This window comes from Chlorocebus sabaeus, chromosome 17 (assembly GCF_047675955.1).
Source record: "Chlorocebus sabaeus isolate Y175 chromosome 17, mChlSab1.0.hap1, whole genome shotgun sequence".
NCBI lineage: Eukaryota > Metazoa > Chordata > Mammalia > Primates > Cercopithecidae > Chlorocebus > Chlorocebus sabaeus.
Genome location: NC_132920.1, coordinates 44,436,907 through 44,454,760, shown reverse-complemented (window position 1 = coordinate 44,454,760; position 17,854 = coordinate 44,436,907). Strand labels below are relative to the sequence as shown.

The 17,854-nt window shown below is 55.6% G+C and overlaps 1 protein-coding gene across 13 annotated transcripts; it reads right to left on the bottom strand.

Moving 5' to 3' along the window:
• Positions 1–1,995: 1,995 nt before the first annotated feature.
• SLC29A1 (solute carrier family 29 member 1 (Augustine blood group)) lies at positions 1,996–16,538 on the bottom strand. 13 transcript variants are annotated; one of them, XM_038006131.2, is made up of 15 exons: positions 16,310–16,517; positions 14,670–14,763; positions 9,984–10,090; positions 8,799–8,881; positions 6,685–6,766; positions 6,365–6,567; positions 6,110–6,249; positions 5,675–5,809; positions 5,491–5,588; positions 5,281–5,359; positions 4,699–4,796; positions 4,045–4,153; positions 3,723–3,808; positions 3,143–3,342; positions 1,996–2,731 (listed from the first exon to the last, which is right to left on the bottom strand). In XM_038006131.2, exons 4-15 carry the CDS (start codon positions 8,825–8,827, stop codon positions 2,620–2,622), a joined length of 1,371 nt encoding a protein of 456 aa, XP_037862059.1. In that variant the 5' UTR covers positions 8,828–8,881; positions 9,984–10,090; positions 14,670–14,763; positions 16,310–16,517; the 3' UTR covers positions 1,996–2,619. The 13 variants fall into 13 exon arrangements, with proteins under 13 accessions (XP_037862059.1, XP_007970591.2, XP_007970592.2 ...); XM_007972400.3 differs by lacking the exon at positions 14,670–14,763 and having other exon boundaries at positions 16,310–16,525; XM_007972401.3 differs by lacking the exon at positions 14,670–14,763 and having other exon boundaries at positions 8,799–8,878; positions 16,310–16,525.
• Between the last annotated feature and the right edge of the window lie 1,316 nt (positions 16,539–17,854).

The window sequence follows — 17,854 nt, the reverse complement described above, 5'->3', positions numbered from 1 at the left end:
AAAGGGTAGGGCCTGCGAGCACCCACTTGAGGTCGGGAGCCATCCCTGCAGCTGAGTGGGCAGGAGGCCTAGGAGCTGCTTTTCCTAACCTCCTCACCCCCTCCAGGTTTACCTGTGAAAACACTGAGGTCAGGAGAATGGAAGAGACTGACATTTTTTAGCATTTGTGTTTTAAAATTTTGGGGAGAAAATACTCTAGTAATTTCCTTCAACATCAATTTAAGTACAGGAAGGGAGAAAGAAACTGTATCCTAGTTTTTCCTTTCAAATCGGTGCTGGGGTTGAGAGGAACCTACTTAGCATCCCCACCTCTATCCCAGGGTCACAAGCAAGGCCTGCTACCACATGGCTGGAGTGGAGCATGTGAAGACTGGGGAGATGAATTCTGCCTTGGGATAAGACACATGCCATCAAGCCAACATTTTCCAAGTACCTCTGGGAGGCAGGTATGACATAGCCTGAAAAGCCAAAATAGGAGTAAAAAGTACACCCTAACCTCAAAAACATGACAGTGGTAGCTGGAGTAAGATAAGAACAAGATAGAAGTCACAACATTATGAAAGCTCTGAGGTGCAAAGAAATTGCACAAACTGGCTGTCGGTGGTGGAGGATCAGAAAACGCTCAGGACACAGACACATACTCCAGAGAGCAAGCAGCACCTGCTAGATTCGCTTTCAGATTATTCTTGTGGCCATGTGTGGAACGGACTGGAAGAGACCTGGAAGTCCCAATGGGTCAGGCAGGAGGTGGTAAAGCAACCTTAGGAAGAAATACAGAATTCTGAGGCACTGCTGGTGCTGAGGAAGGAAACCCATAGGGCTCTTTGGGGCTTGGGTACGGTGAGAGGACTGAGGACAAGAAAGACCTCAGGTTTGTATGTTCAGCTTGACTTACTGCCAAACAGCACTGCAGACTGGGGGAAGGATACTCAGGGAACCCCTCAGCTTTTGAACCTGATCCAAAAGGATTGCCTTGTTTTCCAGCACCTCAGATAAATACTCTGGTCTGACAAATGATTAATAGCATATGAACTTCAGTTCCCAGTGCCCTAGTATACTTAGCTACTCCATTAGGGCTTCAGAGCTCATCAAAGAGCCTTAAAAATGCGCTAACAGCCCTTAATGAGGCCTGAAGTTCTCAATTACATTAAACTCCAGTGAGAAAGGAAGGACTGACAAAGGTGCCAACTCTGTAGCCATCCGCTGGCCAGGGCTGAGTGAGCAGCCTGCACTGAGAATTTAGGAATGTCTTCTGCTTTCTGGGAGGAGTCTGAGACTTGTGGGAGGGTAGGGGGTGCAAATTGGAGGGGTGCTGCACTGTGGCCAGAGCTCTGGTCCCACTTCCAGTCAGGAGGTCATTCTTGAGATGGGAGTCCCAGTGGTAGGGCCCTCTCCACTGAGACACTCTCATAGTTCCATATCAACCCACTCCTCCCTAGGCCAGAGTTTGGGTTGAGAAGGGGAGGGTTGGTTTCACTGTGTGGACACACAGGCCCCTTGTTCCCCAGGAAGTCTGGCAGGCTGAGCTTTGATGTCAGGGCTGGTTGCCAGGTAGGGGAGAACCCTCAGGCCTCTGCCTCTTCCTGCCTGGTGGTGTGGGAGTGCGGCCAGGAGCTGGCCAGTTTTGTAGAGTTCATTGCTGGGGCTGGGGACAGAGTGGAGGGGGTGGCAGTGAAGACAAAGGAAAGATGGGGAGCTATCTCCATCCTCTGTCCTATGAAGCAAAGAAAAACCTGTTCTCTCTGTCTTGGCTAATAGTCTTGGTGTTCTGGTTCTAGGCCTGTCCCTCCCCTATGGCCCCAGCAGGGGGCATTGCAGCCCCTCTGAGGCCAGGAGGACTACCCACCCCCGCCTCCCCACCCCCGGGCCCTTGGACGCAGGTCTAGTCCTGGCCAGGGCCCAGCTGGGTCATGCTCATCTCCCGGACTCAGGCTGCCAGCCCTCTACCCACTCCAGGGCATGAAGCCACGGCTGGAGGACACAGGGAGCCAAGGAGAAAAAAACAAGAAAGCTTTATTTGAATCAGAGAGCCTTTGAAGGCACCTAGTTTCTGTCAAATATATTTTTAAAAAAGGCAGTAACGTGGCAACTGTACAGGGTACATGATGGGTAGGAACTGGGCATGGGGAGCTGGGAGGGGGACATGGAGAGAACACAGAGGAGGAGGCGCAGGGGAGAACGGAGGGAGGGGGTATATCAGGTCAAACCATACAACGGTCAGACCTAGCTCCTAGCCACCCCGGGACAGGTGGACAGTCTGGCAGACACTGACACAGACACACAGACACTCACACAGAGACACACGTGTTCTCCAAGCCCAAGAGCCTCCGCTGGCCTGCACGAGCAGGGATCAGTCAGAGCCAAGAGTGGAGAAACTCAAGCAGATGCCGAGGCTACACCCCGTCCCTCCATTCTGAGCCCCAAGCCCACAATGTCCCCACTGTCCGTCCAAAGGCTCCCTCCCCAGGGCCTGGAGATCTGGGCCCAGCACACGCCTTGGAAAGCAGAAGTCAGTTAGAAGAAAAACCTCCAGACCAGTGAGGCTCACCCCCGGCAGAAGGAAGGGCAGAAGGCAGACAGGGAGGGAGGCAGGCAGTCCTTCTGTCCATCCATCCTTTGTCACACAATTGCCCGGAACAAGAAGGAGAAAACAGCCCCCAGTGCCAGACCCAGACACAGGAAGAAGGCCATGATGGCTCCTGCGGTCTCCGCCTCAGCCGGCTTCACTTTCCTAAGTGGGGAGGGAAGGGCACGGCTACCTCAGAATGGCTGTACCCCAGCCCAGAGCCTCTGGCTGGAAGGAGGGGTGGGGTGGGGTGACTTGACTGTCGAACCTCATTCTGCTGATCAACCCATCCTAGCTGCCTAACCCCAACCTGGCTTCTCCTCCTTGAGGGAATGTGTATGGTGGGGTTGTCTTTCACTCTTTCCTGCGAGCCCGTCTCCACCTACACCCAAGTAAGCCTGGACACCCACCTCCACTACAGTCACTATCCCCTCAGCCTAGGAGCCCCTCCTGAGCCATCTCTCCTTTCAGCTCTGGGAGCAGGGACTCTCCTTTTGCCCTCCCTCTACTGAGTGTCCCCTACTGGAACTCTAGATCCTGTCTGATGCCACCAAGTTCCCTGCCAGCCCTACTCACTTGGGCCCGAAGCACATGCAGAGGCTGGCGAGGTAGCCATTGGAGAAGGCAAAGGCGGCCATGAAGAAGATGAACCAGGCATCGTGCTCGAAGACCACAGTCAGGTAGTGGCGGGGCTTGATGTTGCACAGCAGCAGCAGCGGCACAAACACCAGCCGGGCCAGCACCAGGCTTGGCAGCCAGCGGCTGTCCTTCCCGGGCTGTGGGCACCAGGCAGGGCCTCAGCCCAGGCCACCACCCCAGGGCACAACTAGGCCCCCAAGGATCCATCTGGGGCCTCTCAGGACCTGAACTGAAACCTCAAAGCCTGGTTTGCCTTAGGGGGTTACTCTTGAAAGGGGCATGGTGGAACCTTCTGGAATGCTGGAAATATTCTATATCTCGATCTGGGCAGGTATGCATATATATATATATATTCATTAAGTTGTACACTTAAGACTTATACTTAACTATACATAAATTATGCCTCGACTTTAAAACCAATGGTCCCCTTACTACCATACTTTCTTGGGTTCCCTCTCTGGGTCCAGGCTGGACTCTTACTTCCCACAGGGGCCTGGGGCCCTCTTCCTCCACTTACCCACATGAATACAGCTGTGAGGCTCCGGCCCAACCAGTCAAAGATATTGAAAGTCAAGAAACAGGACACAGGAATGAAGTAACGTTCTGGAAGAGGAGATGAATGGGTGGTTATCAGGCTCACAGAGGCAGGTATAGCAAGCCTAACCTTCACTGGGCCTCAGCTTCCCCAACAGTAAAATGGAGAAGATGCTTCCAGCCCAGGGAAGGGCAAATGGACCCAGGAAATGGGGAGAAGGTGACCCAGGCTCCCTCTCTTCCCTACTTCCAGCCCAGCTCAAGATCCTGTCTGTTCCCATCCTGGGAACCTGTGGCCTCCTCACCCCAGGTGCTGCTGCCTGCAATGCTGGACTTGACCTCAACAGTCACGGCTGGAAACATCCCAATGGTGATAGTGAAGATGAAGCAGACGGAGAAAGCCAGGACTGAGATCTAGATAGAAGGGGTAGAGTCACCCAGGTGCCTGTGTCTTCATGGTGGCTGTGCATTAAAGAACCACGGATCCGGGCCGGACACGGTGGCTTACGCCTGTAATCCCAGCACTTTGGGAGGCCAAGGTGGGTAGATCACCTGAGGTCAGGAGTTTGACACCAGCTTGACCTGGTGAAACCCCGTCTCTACTAAATACAAAAAATTAGCCAGGTATGGTGGCATATGTCTGTAATCTCAGCGACTTGGGAGGCTGAGGCAGGAGAATCACTTGAACTTGGGAGATAGAGGTTGCAGTGAGTGGAGATTGTGCCATTGCACTCCTGCCTGGGCAACAAGAATGAAACTCTGTCTCAAAAAAAAAAAAAAAAAGGAACCACGAACACCACCCCTGGCATGCACACATGGGGGGCACACACGCACACACAAAAGAATCCAGGAGTGACCACTCTCAGGTCAGAAAGGGAGGAGATGGGTGGCAGAGAGAGGGAGCAAAAGGAGGAGAGAGAGGACAAGAGGTAGAAGGTAGGATAATCTTCCCTACATACATTTTTCAGGATGGCTTTGATAGAGTGGCTTTCGTTGGTGGGCTGAGAGTTGGAAACTGAAACTCCAGACTCCTCTTTGCCTGCTCTTGGCTCCTCTCCTGCAGGGTGGAAGAATCTCCAAGTTGTGGGGAGGACAGAGCAACAGAAGACAACACAAACATTCCCCAAAAGGGCTGGGATCACTTGAAAGTAGACGCCTCCTTAACCAGTCCCAAACCAGTCCCAGCCGCACCCTAACCCTAAACCAGACCTTGCCTCCAAATCCCTACAGCTCAAGTCCCCGGGGCCTGGCCTCTCCCACGAGCCTCAGGTCATGTTATTCCTCACTGAGGAATCTGAAATTGCTTCCCACTGCCTTTAGTCCAAACACCTCAGGCGTTCAAGGTCATCCAGGATCTGCCCCCATTTTATCATTGCCGGCCCTTATTTCCTATTGTCTTCCTCTCCCCACCCCAGTCCTTCGGTCCTCCTCTGGCTCAGGGCTGCTAGCTAACACAGTGCACTCATCTTTGTTCTCTTTGCTCATGCTCTCCCCTGCCTGGTATACCATCCTCCACCCCAGCTTCCTCAGGCTCTTCAGACCTTTGCTAATGAGGTCCAACTTGGTCTCCTGCTCCCCGGGTCCTTCGAGCTTGAGCTGCTGGTAGTAGCGGTAGAATTCCTATCAAGTAAGGGAGACGGGGGAGGTGGATTCACAGGCAGAATCTCCAGAATCCCAGCCTCCTTCAGGTTTTGTCCTTAGAACACCCCAGACCTGTATACCCCAAACCCCAGCTCCCTCCATTTACTCACCAGGCGGGGCAGGCCCAGGTAACAGATGATGGTCAAAATGATAACAGCACAGGCTGTGATAAAGTAGCCAAAGGCACTTTCTGATAGCTCCGAGCCACCTGGGGTGGTGTCAGTGATCAGAGATAGGCCCCATCCCTTCTCCCCACCACACCAGGGCACTGGGCAAGTAGACAGCCGGACTTACTGGCAATAGCGCAGATCATGGCCACGGAGGCAAAGAAGCCTGCCAGGCCCTGGCCACTCATGATGGGGGCCGTGTAGCTGGCAGGCAGGAGGCCAGCCAGACCAAACAGGCTGCCCTGCAGGATGGCACCAAACGCTGGGGAAACAGGGTGGGCATGAGCAGGGGAGCTAGGGTTGGCGGTTGGGGGTGCCCAAGAAGACAGGTCCCTGTGATTCCTACTTTACTCTCGGTGGGCCTTGAGGCTGAGCTGCCCTTCTCTCTGCCCCCTCCCAGCCCTGGTCCAGGCCCACTCAGGCCTCTGAATCCCAACTGCTCACAGCATCCACTCCCTTCAGGCAGAGGCTGGGCTTCTCTCTGGCTAACAGTGGGTCTGAAAAAAGAGTGGGGGTAGTTGGGCACACCTCCTCCCACAGGCCCCCTCCTGGCCCAGCTTACAGTTAATGAGTACGATCTTGATCATGGTGATGACAAAGAAGGGCAGAGCATCCAGCTGCACCTTCACCAGGATGGCAGTGATCAGAAACACCAGCAGGATGGCCACCAGGCTGCCCAGGATCCGTATGGACTGAGGGATCCTGCCGGGAGAGGCCAAGGGTGGCAGAAACAAGTGGGCAAAGCTGGGGCTCAGCCAAGGGGGTGCAAGACACAGTGAGGGTCAGGCTGGGGGCTGGGGAGGGGGTGGGCACTCACCTCTGATGCAGGAAGGAGTTGAGGTAGGTGAATAACAGCAGGGGCAGCATGGCACATAGGGTCATGACATTGTTGAAGATGACACTGAGAGAGTTCCGCTCAGGCAAGGGTGCTGCAGGGGCGGCTGACGCCTGGGCGTCTTTGCTCAGTTCAGCAGTGACCAAGGACACATTCTGGGACATATCCAGGCGGTTTGTGAAATACTGCAGGAGTTGCACAGAGGAGTGTTGAAATCTCTCTCCCTGTGCCTACCAGCACAGAGTCAGATCCTGTAGGCACAGTGGGCAATGCCCCATGGAGCCCAGTCCCTCTGGCCTCACCTGAGTGGCCGTCATGAAAAAATTCCATGGGAGCAGCGTTCCCAGACCCAGCATGAAGAAGATAAGCCAGACAGCTTTGTATCTGCAATGGAGGAGGAAAGAGGGGCCAAGTGACACACCATCCTGCCCCATTCCACGATGAGCCCCAGGGAAGCCCCTGTCCATCCTCAGTCTCTCTAGGTCCCAGGGCATCTGTGTTTGTGTCCATTTGCATGTGTCTTCTTATGGGTGTGGGGGGAGAAAAGGGTACACGGCTTGTTGGAATTCAGGGTGGGGAGGGGGTCAGGGTCATAGGACTGAATGGCATGGCTGACAGAACCATAGTTATCAGTCCCGGAAGGCCTGGGGGACTCTGCAGGCTGGGAACCAGTGTGACCCACACATCCGGAGATGGTTTTGGAAATCCTGCCGAAGGGCTGAGGGCGGGTGGATGAGTGAGAAAGCAAGCAGCAAGTGTCTTCCACCCCCACCAGGCAAGCTGGAAGTAATTATGCTGTCTGGTCAGGGACTGTGTTGCTCCCCAGAGAGGATTCTGAGGTTGAGAAACTCCCATACTATTCTGAACCTACAGGGGCAGGCGGGCAGGGTGCCTCAGGGCCGCGGTGAAGAGAGGGCCTTAGAGCTGTTTTCTTCCTGGCCAAACTGAACTTTGTAGTTCATACCACCCAGGGCAGGCCAGGAGGTATGGGGCCACTGGAGATCATCTGGGCCTCAGGGTATAAATAAGGGCTGCCCTCCTTTGGCCAGGGAAATGCCCCAGGCCCTATACTTCAAGGCCCTTCCAGGTCAGGCCAGCTTCTCCCAGGTAGGCCTTGCCTGAAAGTTGAGTAACCCCAGCCCAGCCCATGTAGAGCTCCTGTTGGGTCTGCACACCCTCCCCAGAGCCAACACCAGCTCTTTTCAGAGATGGCAGGGATAAAGCCCAAGGCAGTGAGAAGACAGGCCTGGCCAGAGTGCAGGAGCCTGGATGGCTGGCAGGCCTCACACAGGGATGGAGTGGTGAGTGCCCCACGTGAGCACGTCTAAGTTAATGCAACTGCAGTCCCCCAACCCCCTCATATACACGCTTCCCTTGGAGAAGCTAAAGGCTTGGTTCGGAGGCTCAGAGTGGAGGGAAAAACTCCCGAAGTCACAAAGGAGAGAGGATCGGGGCGGGGGGCGCTGTGAAATGACTGAGCTGTGCAATAAGGCAAATGGAGACAGCCAGGGTTTCAGGAAACTGCCCACAGGAGAGCAGAGGTGGGGATAGACTGGGCAGGCAGCCTGGGAATGAAACACAGGAGGCAGGGAAGCACCCTGGGGCCTGGACTTACTGCCATGCCTCCTTAAATTCCCTTACTTCTAGATCCACTTCCTGGGAAGTAGATACTTTTAGTTCTATTTTACAGGTTGGAAAACAGTCCCAGAGAGATTAAGCTACATGCTCAAAGCCCCCACAGGCACAAGTGGCCTAGTTTCATAGCCTTTGGCACAGGAGGGAGATGAGATGGGTAGGGTAGACCTGATGGGTTTCTGGGGCCTCAGCTGGAGGGAAGGACAGAGCCTGATGCTTTGAAGGAGCTTTGGATCTCAGGCATCACTTCCTCAGCCTTCTTGGGTCCCAGATCCCTTTAAGAAATTGAATTAAGCTACAGCCTCCTCTTCCAAAATACATATTCACAGTCATAACTGCAAGTCTAACTTGATTGGGAATTCACAGGCTCCAGAGGCGGGGAATTGAGAAGATCAGATCAAGAACTAGGGTGGGCCAGGTCATCTAAGGCAGAGGCCCAAGGGCAGTTCTGCCAGATGTGCATTGGAAGGAGGGGTGAGGCAAGTATCTCCCCACAGTGGTGGCGGGAGGAGCCAGAAGCCGCTAACTGGCTGGAGAGCAACAGTGGAAACACAGACACACCAGGGAGGGACTGCTGCCCACGCACCCTGCCCTTGCCGCAGACCCCCCAGCCAGCACCCAGCCAAGGCACAAGGGGTCTCCGCCCCTGATGCAGACCTGACTCATAGCTACCTGGCTAGAAGGCCAGCCAGCAGTGGCAACCCCCAATTCCAAAGGACACCGCACCCAGATCCCTGAAAACCCATTCCCTGGATCCACAGCCCAGCCCCCTACCCCTTACCTGTCCTGAGGCTGGTGACTGGTTGTCATGGCGATGATGTTCTCGGTTTTGCCTGGCTGACAGCTCCCTCCCTCAGGGGCCTGCTGGGGGCAGGAACAGTGTAAGGCCCTGTCTTGGCCCTGCCACAGGCCTCCTCAGGCTCTTAGGGGGAGAGGGGGCAGGGCTGACAGAACAGGCCAGTCGAGGAGGTCCACTAAGACCCCCCCTGTACCCTGCCCTCAGGATCACTCAACTTGACCCCCACCCAGCCCCCTGGCCCAGCAGGCCAGTCCTGCACGGCCCCCCTGCCTGCTCAGACTCTACCTGGCTCCCAGCCTGGCCGCTGCCACCGCTATTTTTATCCAGCAGCCGAAGCAGTTTATAAGCTGGGAAACAGGAGGGTGGAGAGCAGGAGGGAAGGAGGAGGAAAGATGATGGGAGGGAGGGAAAGACAGTCAAAGAAGGCAGGGAAGAGGACGAGAGGGGTCAGGGACAGTGATGACAAGGGAAGGAGGGAGACAAATGGAGGAGACACAGCAAAGAGGTCGGGGGAGGAGGAGGAGGAAGGACACAGAGCAGGCAGATCTGCAGCAGCTGAGACAACTGAGACAACGGCGATGATGGCTGAGGCCAAACCAGAGGCTCCCCAGGCCCCTCTCCACAAGTCTGGTCTCTCCACCCTCCTTTGGAAGCCCCTGGATTCACAGCTAGAGTGGGGCTGTCCTCTCCTGGAGGCACCCCAGATTCCAGCTTCTCTGCTGTTGGCACCTTAACCTTTCTTTCCAGCCACTGCCCGGGAGCTTCCTAGTTGCTGGCTGGTTTTCCAGGAAAATATTTCATAATGGATGTGGGGGTACAGCCCTTCCTCCTCCCACCTCCTGACCCTAGGGTCACCTAGTCCTCCCTTAGTTCCTCTGTCACAGGCTCCTGTCCTCTTCCCCTTTCTGAGAGTGACCTTGTAAAGAAGATTGGAGGGGTGGATCCCAAAGCTCCTATCCTTCTCCCTCAGCGTCCCTCTCCTGCTCCCTATTTGTGTAGGGGAAGACCTCCTGGCACTACCCGATTCAACAGTTTTCCCATTGGATGGCATGTTAAGCCAGGCAGATGTGCACTGACACATCCCCCACACTCAGGCCTAGCTGGGCCCAGGCCTTGCTGTTTGGGGTGAAAGGACAGCTTCCCCTCCCTCCCTTTCTGGGCACTTACCAGGTGCCCAGACTGGCCAGCGGAAGGGTCAGAGCAGAGCGAGCCTGGGCAGTCCCTAGGAGGTGCTCCTAGTTCAGGCTCAGGCAATGGGCCTTGTCCACGGGCTCCTGGGTGCGGATCCAGAATGAAAAAGGTGGCACAGGGCATATCAGGAGAGAGTCCCTCAGGCTTCCTGGGGCCCCATTCTGAGAAGGCTTGCAAGCAAAGAAGCAGAAGCACACCCAGGAGATAAAAAGCCACCCCTGTCGCTTGGGAGATAAGAGAACAGGGAGTCTCAGCAGGGGAGCTCTCACAGGTGCAGCATTGCTCCAGGGCTCACTCAGACAAACAGAAGCAGCTGGGCACCATGAGACATTCTATGGGCTCTCCCACTTCCCTGTAGTTCCTCTCAACCCTCGCTGGGGAAACTCCAAGCTCTCAGAGGTCCTCCTCGGCCCCTCAGCCCACACCTCCATATGGAGGCAGAAGGATTCCTGCAATCACCCCTTCAACAAATATTTACTGAGGACCTCTGCATGCTAGCCAGGCACTGTCCTAGGCACCAGAGTGGTGAATAACCATATTTACATTTTCTAGAGAGATGAAGGCAAGAGGGCATTACTGAGGTGGGGGTGGGGGAAAGGCTCAGGTCTCAGGTTTTCTTTTTCCTTTTTTTGAGATGGAGTTTTTGCTCCTGTTGCCCAGGTTGGAGTGCAATGGCACAATCTTGGCTCACTGCAAATTCTGCCTCCCAGGTTCAAGTGATTCTCCTGCCTCAGCCTCCTGAGTAGCTGGGAATACAGGCTCCTGCCACCATGCCTGGCTGATTTCTGTATTTTTAGTAGAGACGGGGTTTCACCATGTTGACCAGGCTGGTTTGGAACTCCCGACCTCAGGTGATCCACCCACCTTGGCTTCCCAAAGTGGCTGGGATTACAGGCATGAGCCACCGCACCCTGCCTAGGTCTCAGGTTTTCTATTAGGTAGTAAGGACTCTTCCTTTAGGTTCTTACCTCATACCCGCATACCCTGTACTCCACCCCACAGGCAAGATTCCTGGAAGTAAAGGGCAGGTGCAACTTCAAAGCAGATGGAGGCCTGGGGTGGGGAGAATAGCTCCTGTTCTCCTGGGTAAAACTGGCTTGGGCTTAGAGAAGAAGTATTTATTTCTTCCCTATCCCCCAGCCACACCCCTGCTCTCTCTGTTCTCAGGAGTTCCCATTCCAGTCTTGGGCACAATTCAACTCCACCACGGGCAGCCCTCTCCTCCTGCCCATATCCTAACATTCAGCTGGCCAGCCTTCGTGTTTTGCTCGTCTGCCTTTGCCCAGCAGCAAACAGGGATCTGATACCAGCTCAGAGCATCCGGTGTCCCTCCAACTATGCCTTGGCCTGCTGAGGTGGGCCCCTGAAAGCAGCCACCAAATTGAGTACCTCCCTGCCTCCAGACTCCCAACACCTCTCCTGCAATTCTCCACTCCCAGGATCTCATATGGGGCCAGCCACTATCTGCAGATCTCTCGTCTTTTCCTCACAACCACCCATAAGCTAGTACTAGCACTGAATAGATTGGGCCAGCTGAAGTTCAGAGAGGTTGAGTAACTTGCCTGAGGTCACAGAGCTGGTGAGTGGAGGAGCTAGAATCCAAATTAAATGTTCAAGCTCCTTTTGGAATGGAGAGAGGTATAAAATCTGCTTCTCAGCTAGCCCTGTAGACTGGGAGGTCGGGGGGAACTCTGATCCAACTAAAGGGAAAAATGAGGTGGAGACCAAGATCATTCCCAGCCTGACTTGAGTGTCAGGCACCTCAGCCCCGCCCCATCACACACATCCTGGCATGCGGAGCTAACACAAGCAGGAGGAAAGTTGAAGGGTCTGGAGGCCACGGAGAGGAGTAAGCAAAAGGACGACAACGGGGCTGGAGAGAGATCCCTAGAGGTGTGAGGGCAGGGTTGGAGCCAGCCTTGACCTACGACTGCTCTCTCCTGGTAAGCAAAGCCAAGGAGTGTGTGTCTTCGCCCTCTCATATACTCACACAGTAAATCAGTAAATGAGGACGTGCGCTGGAAGGAGACGCCAGGGATACGACTTTAGCCAGTAAAAGACCCAGGTTAAAGAGACAGCCCCGCACCTCCGCTCGCGAGCCTCCATCCCCATCCCCATTCCCCTCCGCCAGCGCAGTCGGCGGCACGGCCCCTCCCTGTTACCGACCAGATCGATCGGGGTCACCCGTCCACTCGCCTGCCCCTTGAGGAGGTCAACGTGACCGCAGTCTGTTTCAGGCCCGGGAGACAAGCTGTCCAGCCCAGCTCGGGTCCCGGTCCCCGCAGGGGCCTCTGGCTCCCTGGCCCGTGCGCGCCACGTGCTGCGCGTCTCCGCACGCTCCGCACTGGGGCCCCACCCGGCGATCCTTCTCCGGGCGGCGGAGCCGTCAGACCCGGCCTCCCTGCCCTCCGTGGCAAGCGGGCAGCGGCGTCTTCTGCCCTGGCGGTCCCCAGTCCCCGGCCCCGGGCAGCACCTGCCGGAGAAGCAGTGCTCCCGCGCTGAGATCCGCGCGCTCTTCCTGCAGCTTCCCGCGTCCGCCGGGGCACATTCAAACCCGCCCTCCGCTGGGCCCGCCCCGCCCTGAGCCCACTGCCACCTCCCTCCCTACACCCGCGAGCCCGCGGCCCCGCCCCCGGCCCGCCCCGCCACCCCACGGCGACTCCGCGCGCTCTGCGGTCCCCACCCCGAGCCCCTGCGCCCCCAGGGCCGCCTGGTGGTGTTATTTCGGTAGACAGGACCTCTTTGGGCCCTGCCACACCAAGGCTGTCCTTCGTGTGGGGCACATGGGGCTGGAGGGTACAGCCACACATTAAGAACCTGAGCAGACTCCCATAAAATCTATCTCGGGACTGTTCCATTTACACACCCGCTACTCAGAACGGCCCCGACGGCCTACGGCCCACTCCACCTCAGATGTTCCGTTATCTCTTCCCAAGCCCCGCCCACGCCGCGCTTCCTCCACACTGCACCTTTTTCCTCCCAGCGCCCTCCCTTTCAACGCCCCCTTCTTTCTTTCAGTCCCCCTCTTATTTTCCTTCAAAACTGCTTCTGTCCCCACCTCCCATTTTCTGTGACCAGCATGATGGTTTCCCCATCCCTGACACATCCAGTCCCAGCCACAGACGCGCAAACACCACACCACCCACAACTTTGACTTGGAGGGGGTATGTGCCTCTGCCTGTGCTTGTGTGTGCGCGCGGAGGGGGACAGGGGCACAACCCTCCAACTCCCTCATAATTCACCCTTTCTAAATCCAGCACTTTGGAAAACTGAGGCACAGCTGGGAATGGGAAGAGAAAAAGCCAGGAACAGCTTTACATCCTGAGCGAATCCTATTGTCCCAGCCGTCCTGAGAGGCGGAAGCCTTGCTGATCACGTCCTCCACTAGCTGAGGAGGAAGGTGTGGGCGTGCTGAGGGGTGGTCCAGCAAGTCCCTCCAAGGGAGGGGGAGGGAGGCCCTCTCTTTGGTTGAGCAATAAATGGGGTGGGGTGGGGTGCACTCCCTGCCCTTCCAGCAGCACTCAGTGCTAGAGCGTGATCCTAAGGCTGGAAAGGTCCTGAGGAGAAAATCCAATCCACACTGCTCACCCCATGCCCACTGACCCGAAGGGCTTGTCCCCTGGAGAAGCCACAGACACTGATTAACAATTGGCAGTACCTCACATCATAGGGATAAGGTAGTCCTATCCTGTCCCCAGAGAAACAGAGCCCTAAGGAGAGAGGTGGCTTTTCTACTTAGGGTCAGTGGCTCTCCCCAAGCTACTCCAGAATGGGTGTCCCCAGCCTTGTGTTTCCATGCCCCACAGAGATGACACACATATCCCTTCCCAACCCTCACCTACCCCACCCATCCCCCACATCCCCGCCAGCCCTAACCAGAGGGCAGGAAGATGGGTTTGGGTGGTATTTTTCTAGGCACTGCTCCGTGACTTGAGAGTGGCTTCATGTCTGTCCACAACCCCCTAATTCCCACCCTCATGTTTGTCCAGTCTCTCTCTCTTCCTCTCCTAGTCCTCCTCTCCCCTCTGCCTTGGCCCCCTTCCTCGCTCCCCACCCTCCTTTCCTGGTCTCTGGGTCTGTGGGGGTGGCAGGGCTAGTGGTCAGAAGATCTGCCAGGCATGGCAAGGCTGGTGGCCAGTGGCTGCAATTGTGTACAAAGGGGACTGGAGGTGGAAGAAAACTGGAGGGAAGTGGTGAGGGTCTCAGGCCAGACTGGGGAAGGCTGGTTCCTCTCCCCACCCGCGCTGGGGCCCTGCTGGCTAGGCGGACGGCAACAGCCAGTGCTGTTATTGTTGGAGAGAAGTCCATCTGGCATCCATCCTGCTGGGCCCCTAGCCAGCACCCACACCCCTCTGTAGCCACCTCCCAAGCAGAGGAGGTTGCTGGGTGCCAGGGCCCCCTGCTGGACAGCCTGGGGAGCCCCAAGTCACACAGGCCTTGCCTGGAGTTTTTCTAGCCAAGCCTTGCCAGCTCTCTTCAGTCTCTGCCTGGTCTTCTGGCCTCTCTCCCTCCCTGAGCTCCCTCAGGTCCCTGTCGAAGGGGTGGGGTGGGAAGGGTTGGTCCTGCTGCACCCCTACTCTCCACCTTATCCACCACCCTATATGGGACGGTGGCTTGCCCCAGACTCCCTCCCCCACTTGGCAGGCCCCAAGCATGACTTACCACCTCACACACAGTCCTCTCTCTCCCCAGGCCTGTGTCCTCTCAGCTGTCACCAACAAGTCATCTGTGTTTGCTGGAAGTGTGTTTGTTTGGCCTGGGGGTTGGTAACCAGCACATGTCTCATGACTGTCTATGTTCTCAGTTGTGTTTGTGACTATATCTCCATGGCCTTGTGACAGGGCTGGGACTAGGGAGAGGCCAGTGAGGCACTTGCCAGGGGTGTAAAATGTAAGGGGGAGCCAAAAACCTCATTAATCAAGATAAATTTTAGGCCAAGAGCAGTGGCTCATGCCTGAAATCTCAGCACTCTGGGAGGCCAAGGTGGATCACTTGAGCCCAGGAGTTCAAGACCAGCCTGGGCAACATAGTGAGACCCCATCTCTACAAAAAAATTAAAATAAATTAGCCAGGCATGGTGGCTCGAGCCTGTGGTTCCAGCTACTCCAGAGGCTGAGGCGGGAGGTTCACTAGAGCCCAGGAGGTCGAGGCTGCAGTGAGCCATCATCCTGCCATTGCACTCCAGCCTGGGCAACAGAGCAAGACCTTGTCAAAAAAAAAAAAAAAGATAAATTTTAATGTAACCAAAATAAGTTTTTTTTTTTTTTTTTCCTTTGAGACAGAGTCTCACTCTGTCACCCAGGCTGGAGTGCAGTGGTGTGATCTCAGCTCACTGCAACCTCCACCTCCTGGGTTCAAGAGATTCTCCTGCCTCAGCCTCCTCAGTAGCTGGGATTACAGGCGTGTGCCACCATGCCCAGCTAATTTTTTTTTTTTTTTTTTTAAATAGAGACAGGGTTTCACCACATTGGTCAGGCTGGTCTCGAACTCCTGACCTTGTGATCCGCCCGCCTCAGCCTCCCAAAGCACTGGGATTACAGGCATGAGCCACCACGCCCGGCCTTTACCAAAATAAGTTTTAATGCAATGTCTACAAATCAAGATTCCATGTTGCCAAGTGCAGTGGCTCACACTGTCATCCCAGCACTTTGGGAGGCCAAGGTAGAAGAATCACTTGAGCTTAGGAGTTCAAGACCAGCCTGGGCATAGTAGGGAGACTCTATGTCTTAAAAAAAAAAACAAAAAAACAAAAAAAACTTAGCCAAGCATGTTGACACATGCCTGTGGTCCCGGCACTTTGGGAGGCTGAGGTGTCTGGAGGATGACTTGAGTCCATGAGGTCGAGGCTGCAGTAAGCTATGATCACACCACTGCCCTCCAGCCTGAACAACAGAGACTCGGTTTTTGTTTTTGTTTTGTTTTTAAAGACTCCATGGTGAATAAAACATCAAAAATTTTTAAGTAAAGACACGTGTGGGTACTGGCTCGGGGTTCAAGAAGACTTAATTCTTGGTTCAGCTAGGTCTGGGCTGGTCTTCTAGCCTAATTTTCCACATCTCTTCCCCCTACGCTACGTTCCTGGGGCATCTGTAAGTGGTTGGGGAGTTTGGGGAGGCAGTCATCTAATAACGGCCTTTGAAGTCCCAGAAAAGTGGCCCCGCATCCAGAAACCAAAGATTCAGACTCCCCTGAGACGCTGTAGCCCAGCAGGTTCCCCTACTGGCCCCCTGTCCCACCGGGCAGTGTGGGAACAGCGCAGACCTCGCCCCCACCCCCAGATCCCCCGGCCCCGCCCGGCGCACCTGCTGAGACTGTGGAGCGGGCATCCGGACTTGCGGGGGACGGAAATTCCCAGGCCTGCGGGCCCCTAGTTCTCTCCCTCCTCATCTCGGGGCTGGGGCCATAGCCACGGCTGGAGAGCGCAGCCCGCGCCGGGCTTGACCGGTGCGGGCCGCCGGGCGGAAGAGAGGCTGCAACAGGCGACCCCAGCGCCCGCCCAGAGCTCCGCAGCCGGCTCTGTCCAGTCCTCACGGCTCGGGGGCGGGGAAAGCAGAGCCGACTCAGTGGGAGGGGCCCGTCGGGCCTGACTGGCGGCCGGCGCCTTTGGGCACCTGAGGCTTCGGAAAGGGACGGGGTTAGGGGCCCAGGGTCTCGGACTCCCTTCTCTCTACCCCTCCCCCTAGGTCGCCTCCCTGAGACCTGGGAGCACGTGCACTGGCTTTGAAGACTCCCGAAGGAAGCCGATGGGGTGGTGGGGAGAGACGGCGTGCGGCTGGCAGAAAGCCCCGCAAGGCTGGGAGTGGGGCACACAGCTCAGGCCTCACTTCTTCCCCAACCAAGCCTTCTGACAGGTGTGGAGAGGCGACTGGAATCCCGACAGGGTCCTGTACTCCTCACTATCCTCTGAACCTAGATAGAGCCCAAAATTCACCCAGAGAGAGAGGATTATTGCCTGGAAACAATAAACAAATTATCCGGAGGCTGGGATGCAAATGTATCTTTTTTTTTTTTTTTTTTTTTTTCCTTAAGACGGAGTTTCGCTCTTGTTGTCCAGGCTGGAGTGCAATGGCGCGATCTCGGCTCACTGCAACCTCCGCCTCCCAGATTCAAGCGATTCTCCTGCCTCAGCCTCTGGAGGAGCTGGGATTACAGGCATACGCCACTACGCCCAGCTAATTTTGTATTTTTACTAGAGACGGGGTTTCTCCATGGTGGTCAGGCAGGTCTCCAACTCCTCAGGTGATCTGCCTGCCTCAGCCTCCCAAAGTGCTGGGATTACAGGCATGAGCCACAGCGCCCAGCCCAGACTGTACTTTCTGTTTCCTTAAGCATGTTGATTGACTCTTCTGGGTCTAACTCTTATTTGACCCCTCAGGGGCCTCCCACTAGGGAGAAGGAAATGATGAAGTCAGTTCTTAAGGCCAGTCACCCACCCCTAGTCTCTTCAAGTGTGGGATGACCCTCAAGGGGATGGATTTCTGCACTGCCTCCCTGGCTGGCCTCCCACTCAGTCTCTTAGCAAACGTATCACCCCTCTTCTCACCACCACTAGCTGAGAAGTCCTCAAACTCGCTGGAGGACATTTTCCTCCCTACCGGTCGCTAGCCAGGCAAACTTCCTCCTAGGCTCAAGCCATTTCTGGGTCACAGTGTGACATACTGACGGAAACTAAGCAGGGGGAAACAACTTCCAGGCTGTGAGGACTGAAACCACAATAGAATAGGTAGCAAAATAAACCCTTGTACAATTGTCCATCTCTCCTCTCCCCCACACCCACCAGCTGCCAGGCCAGGTTAAACTGTTTTGCAGGGCAACAGTCTGGGTGATTAGACTTTCAAAGGCATGGA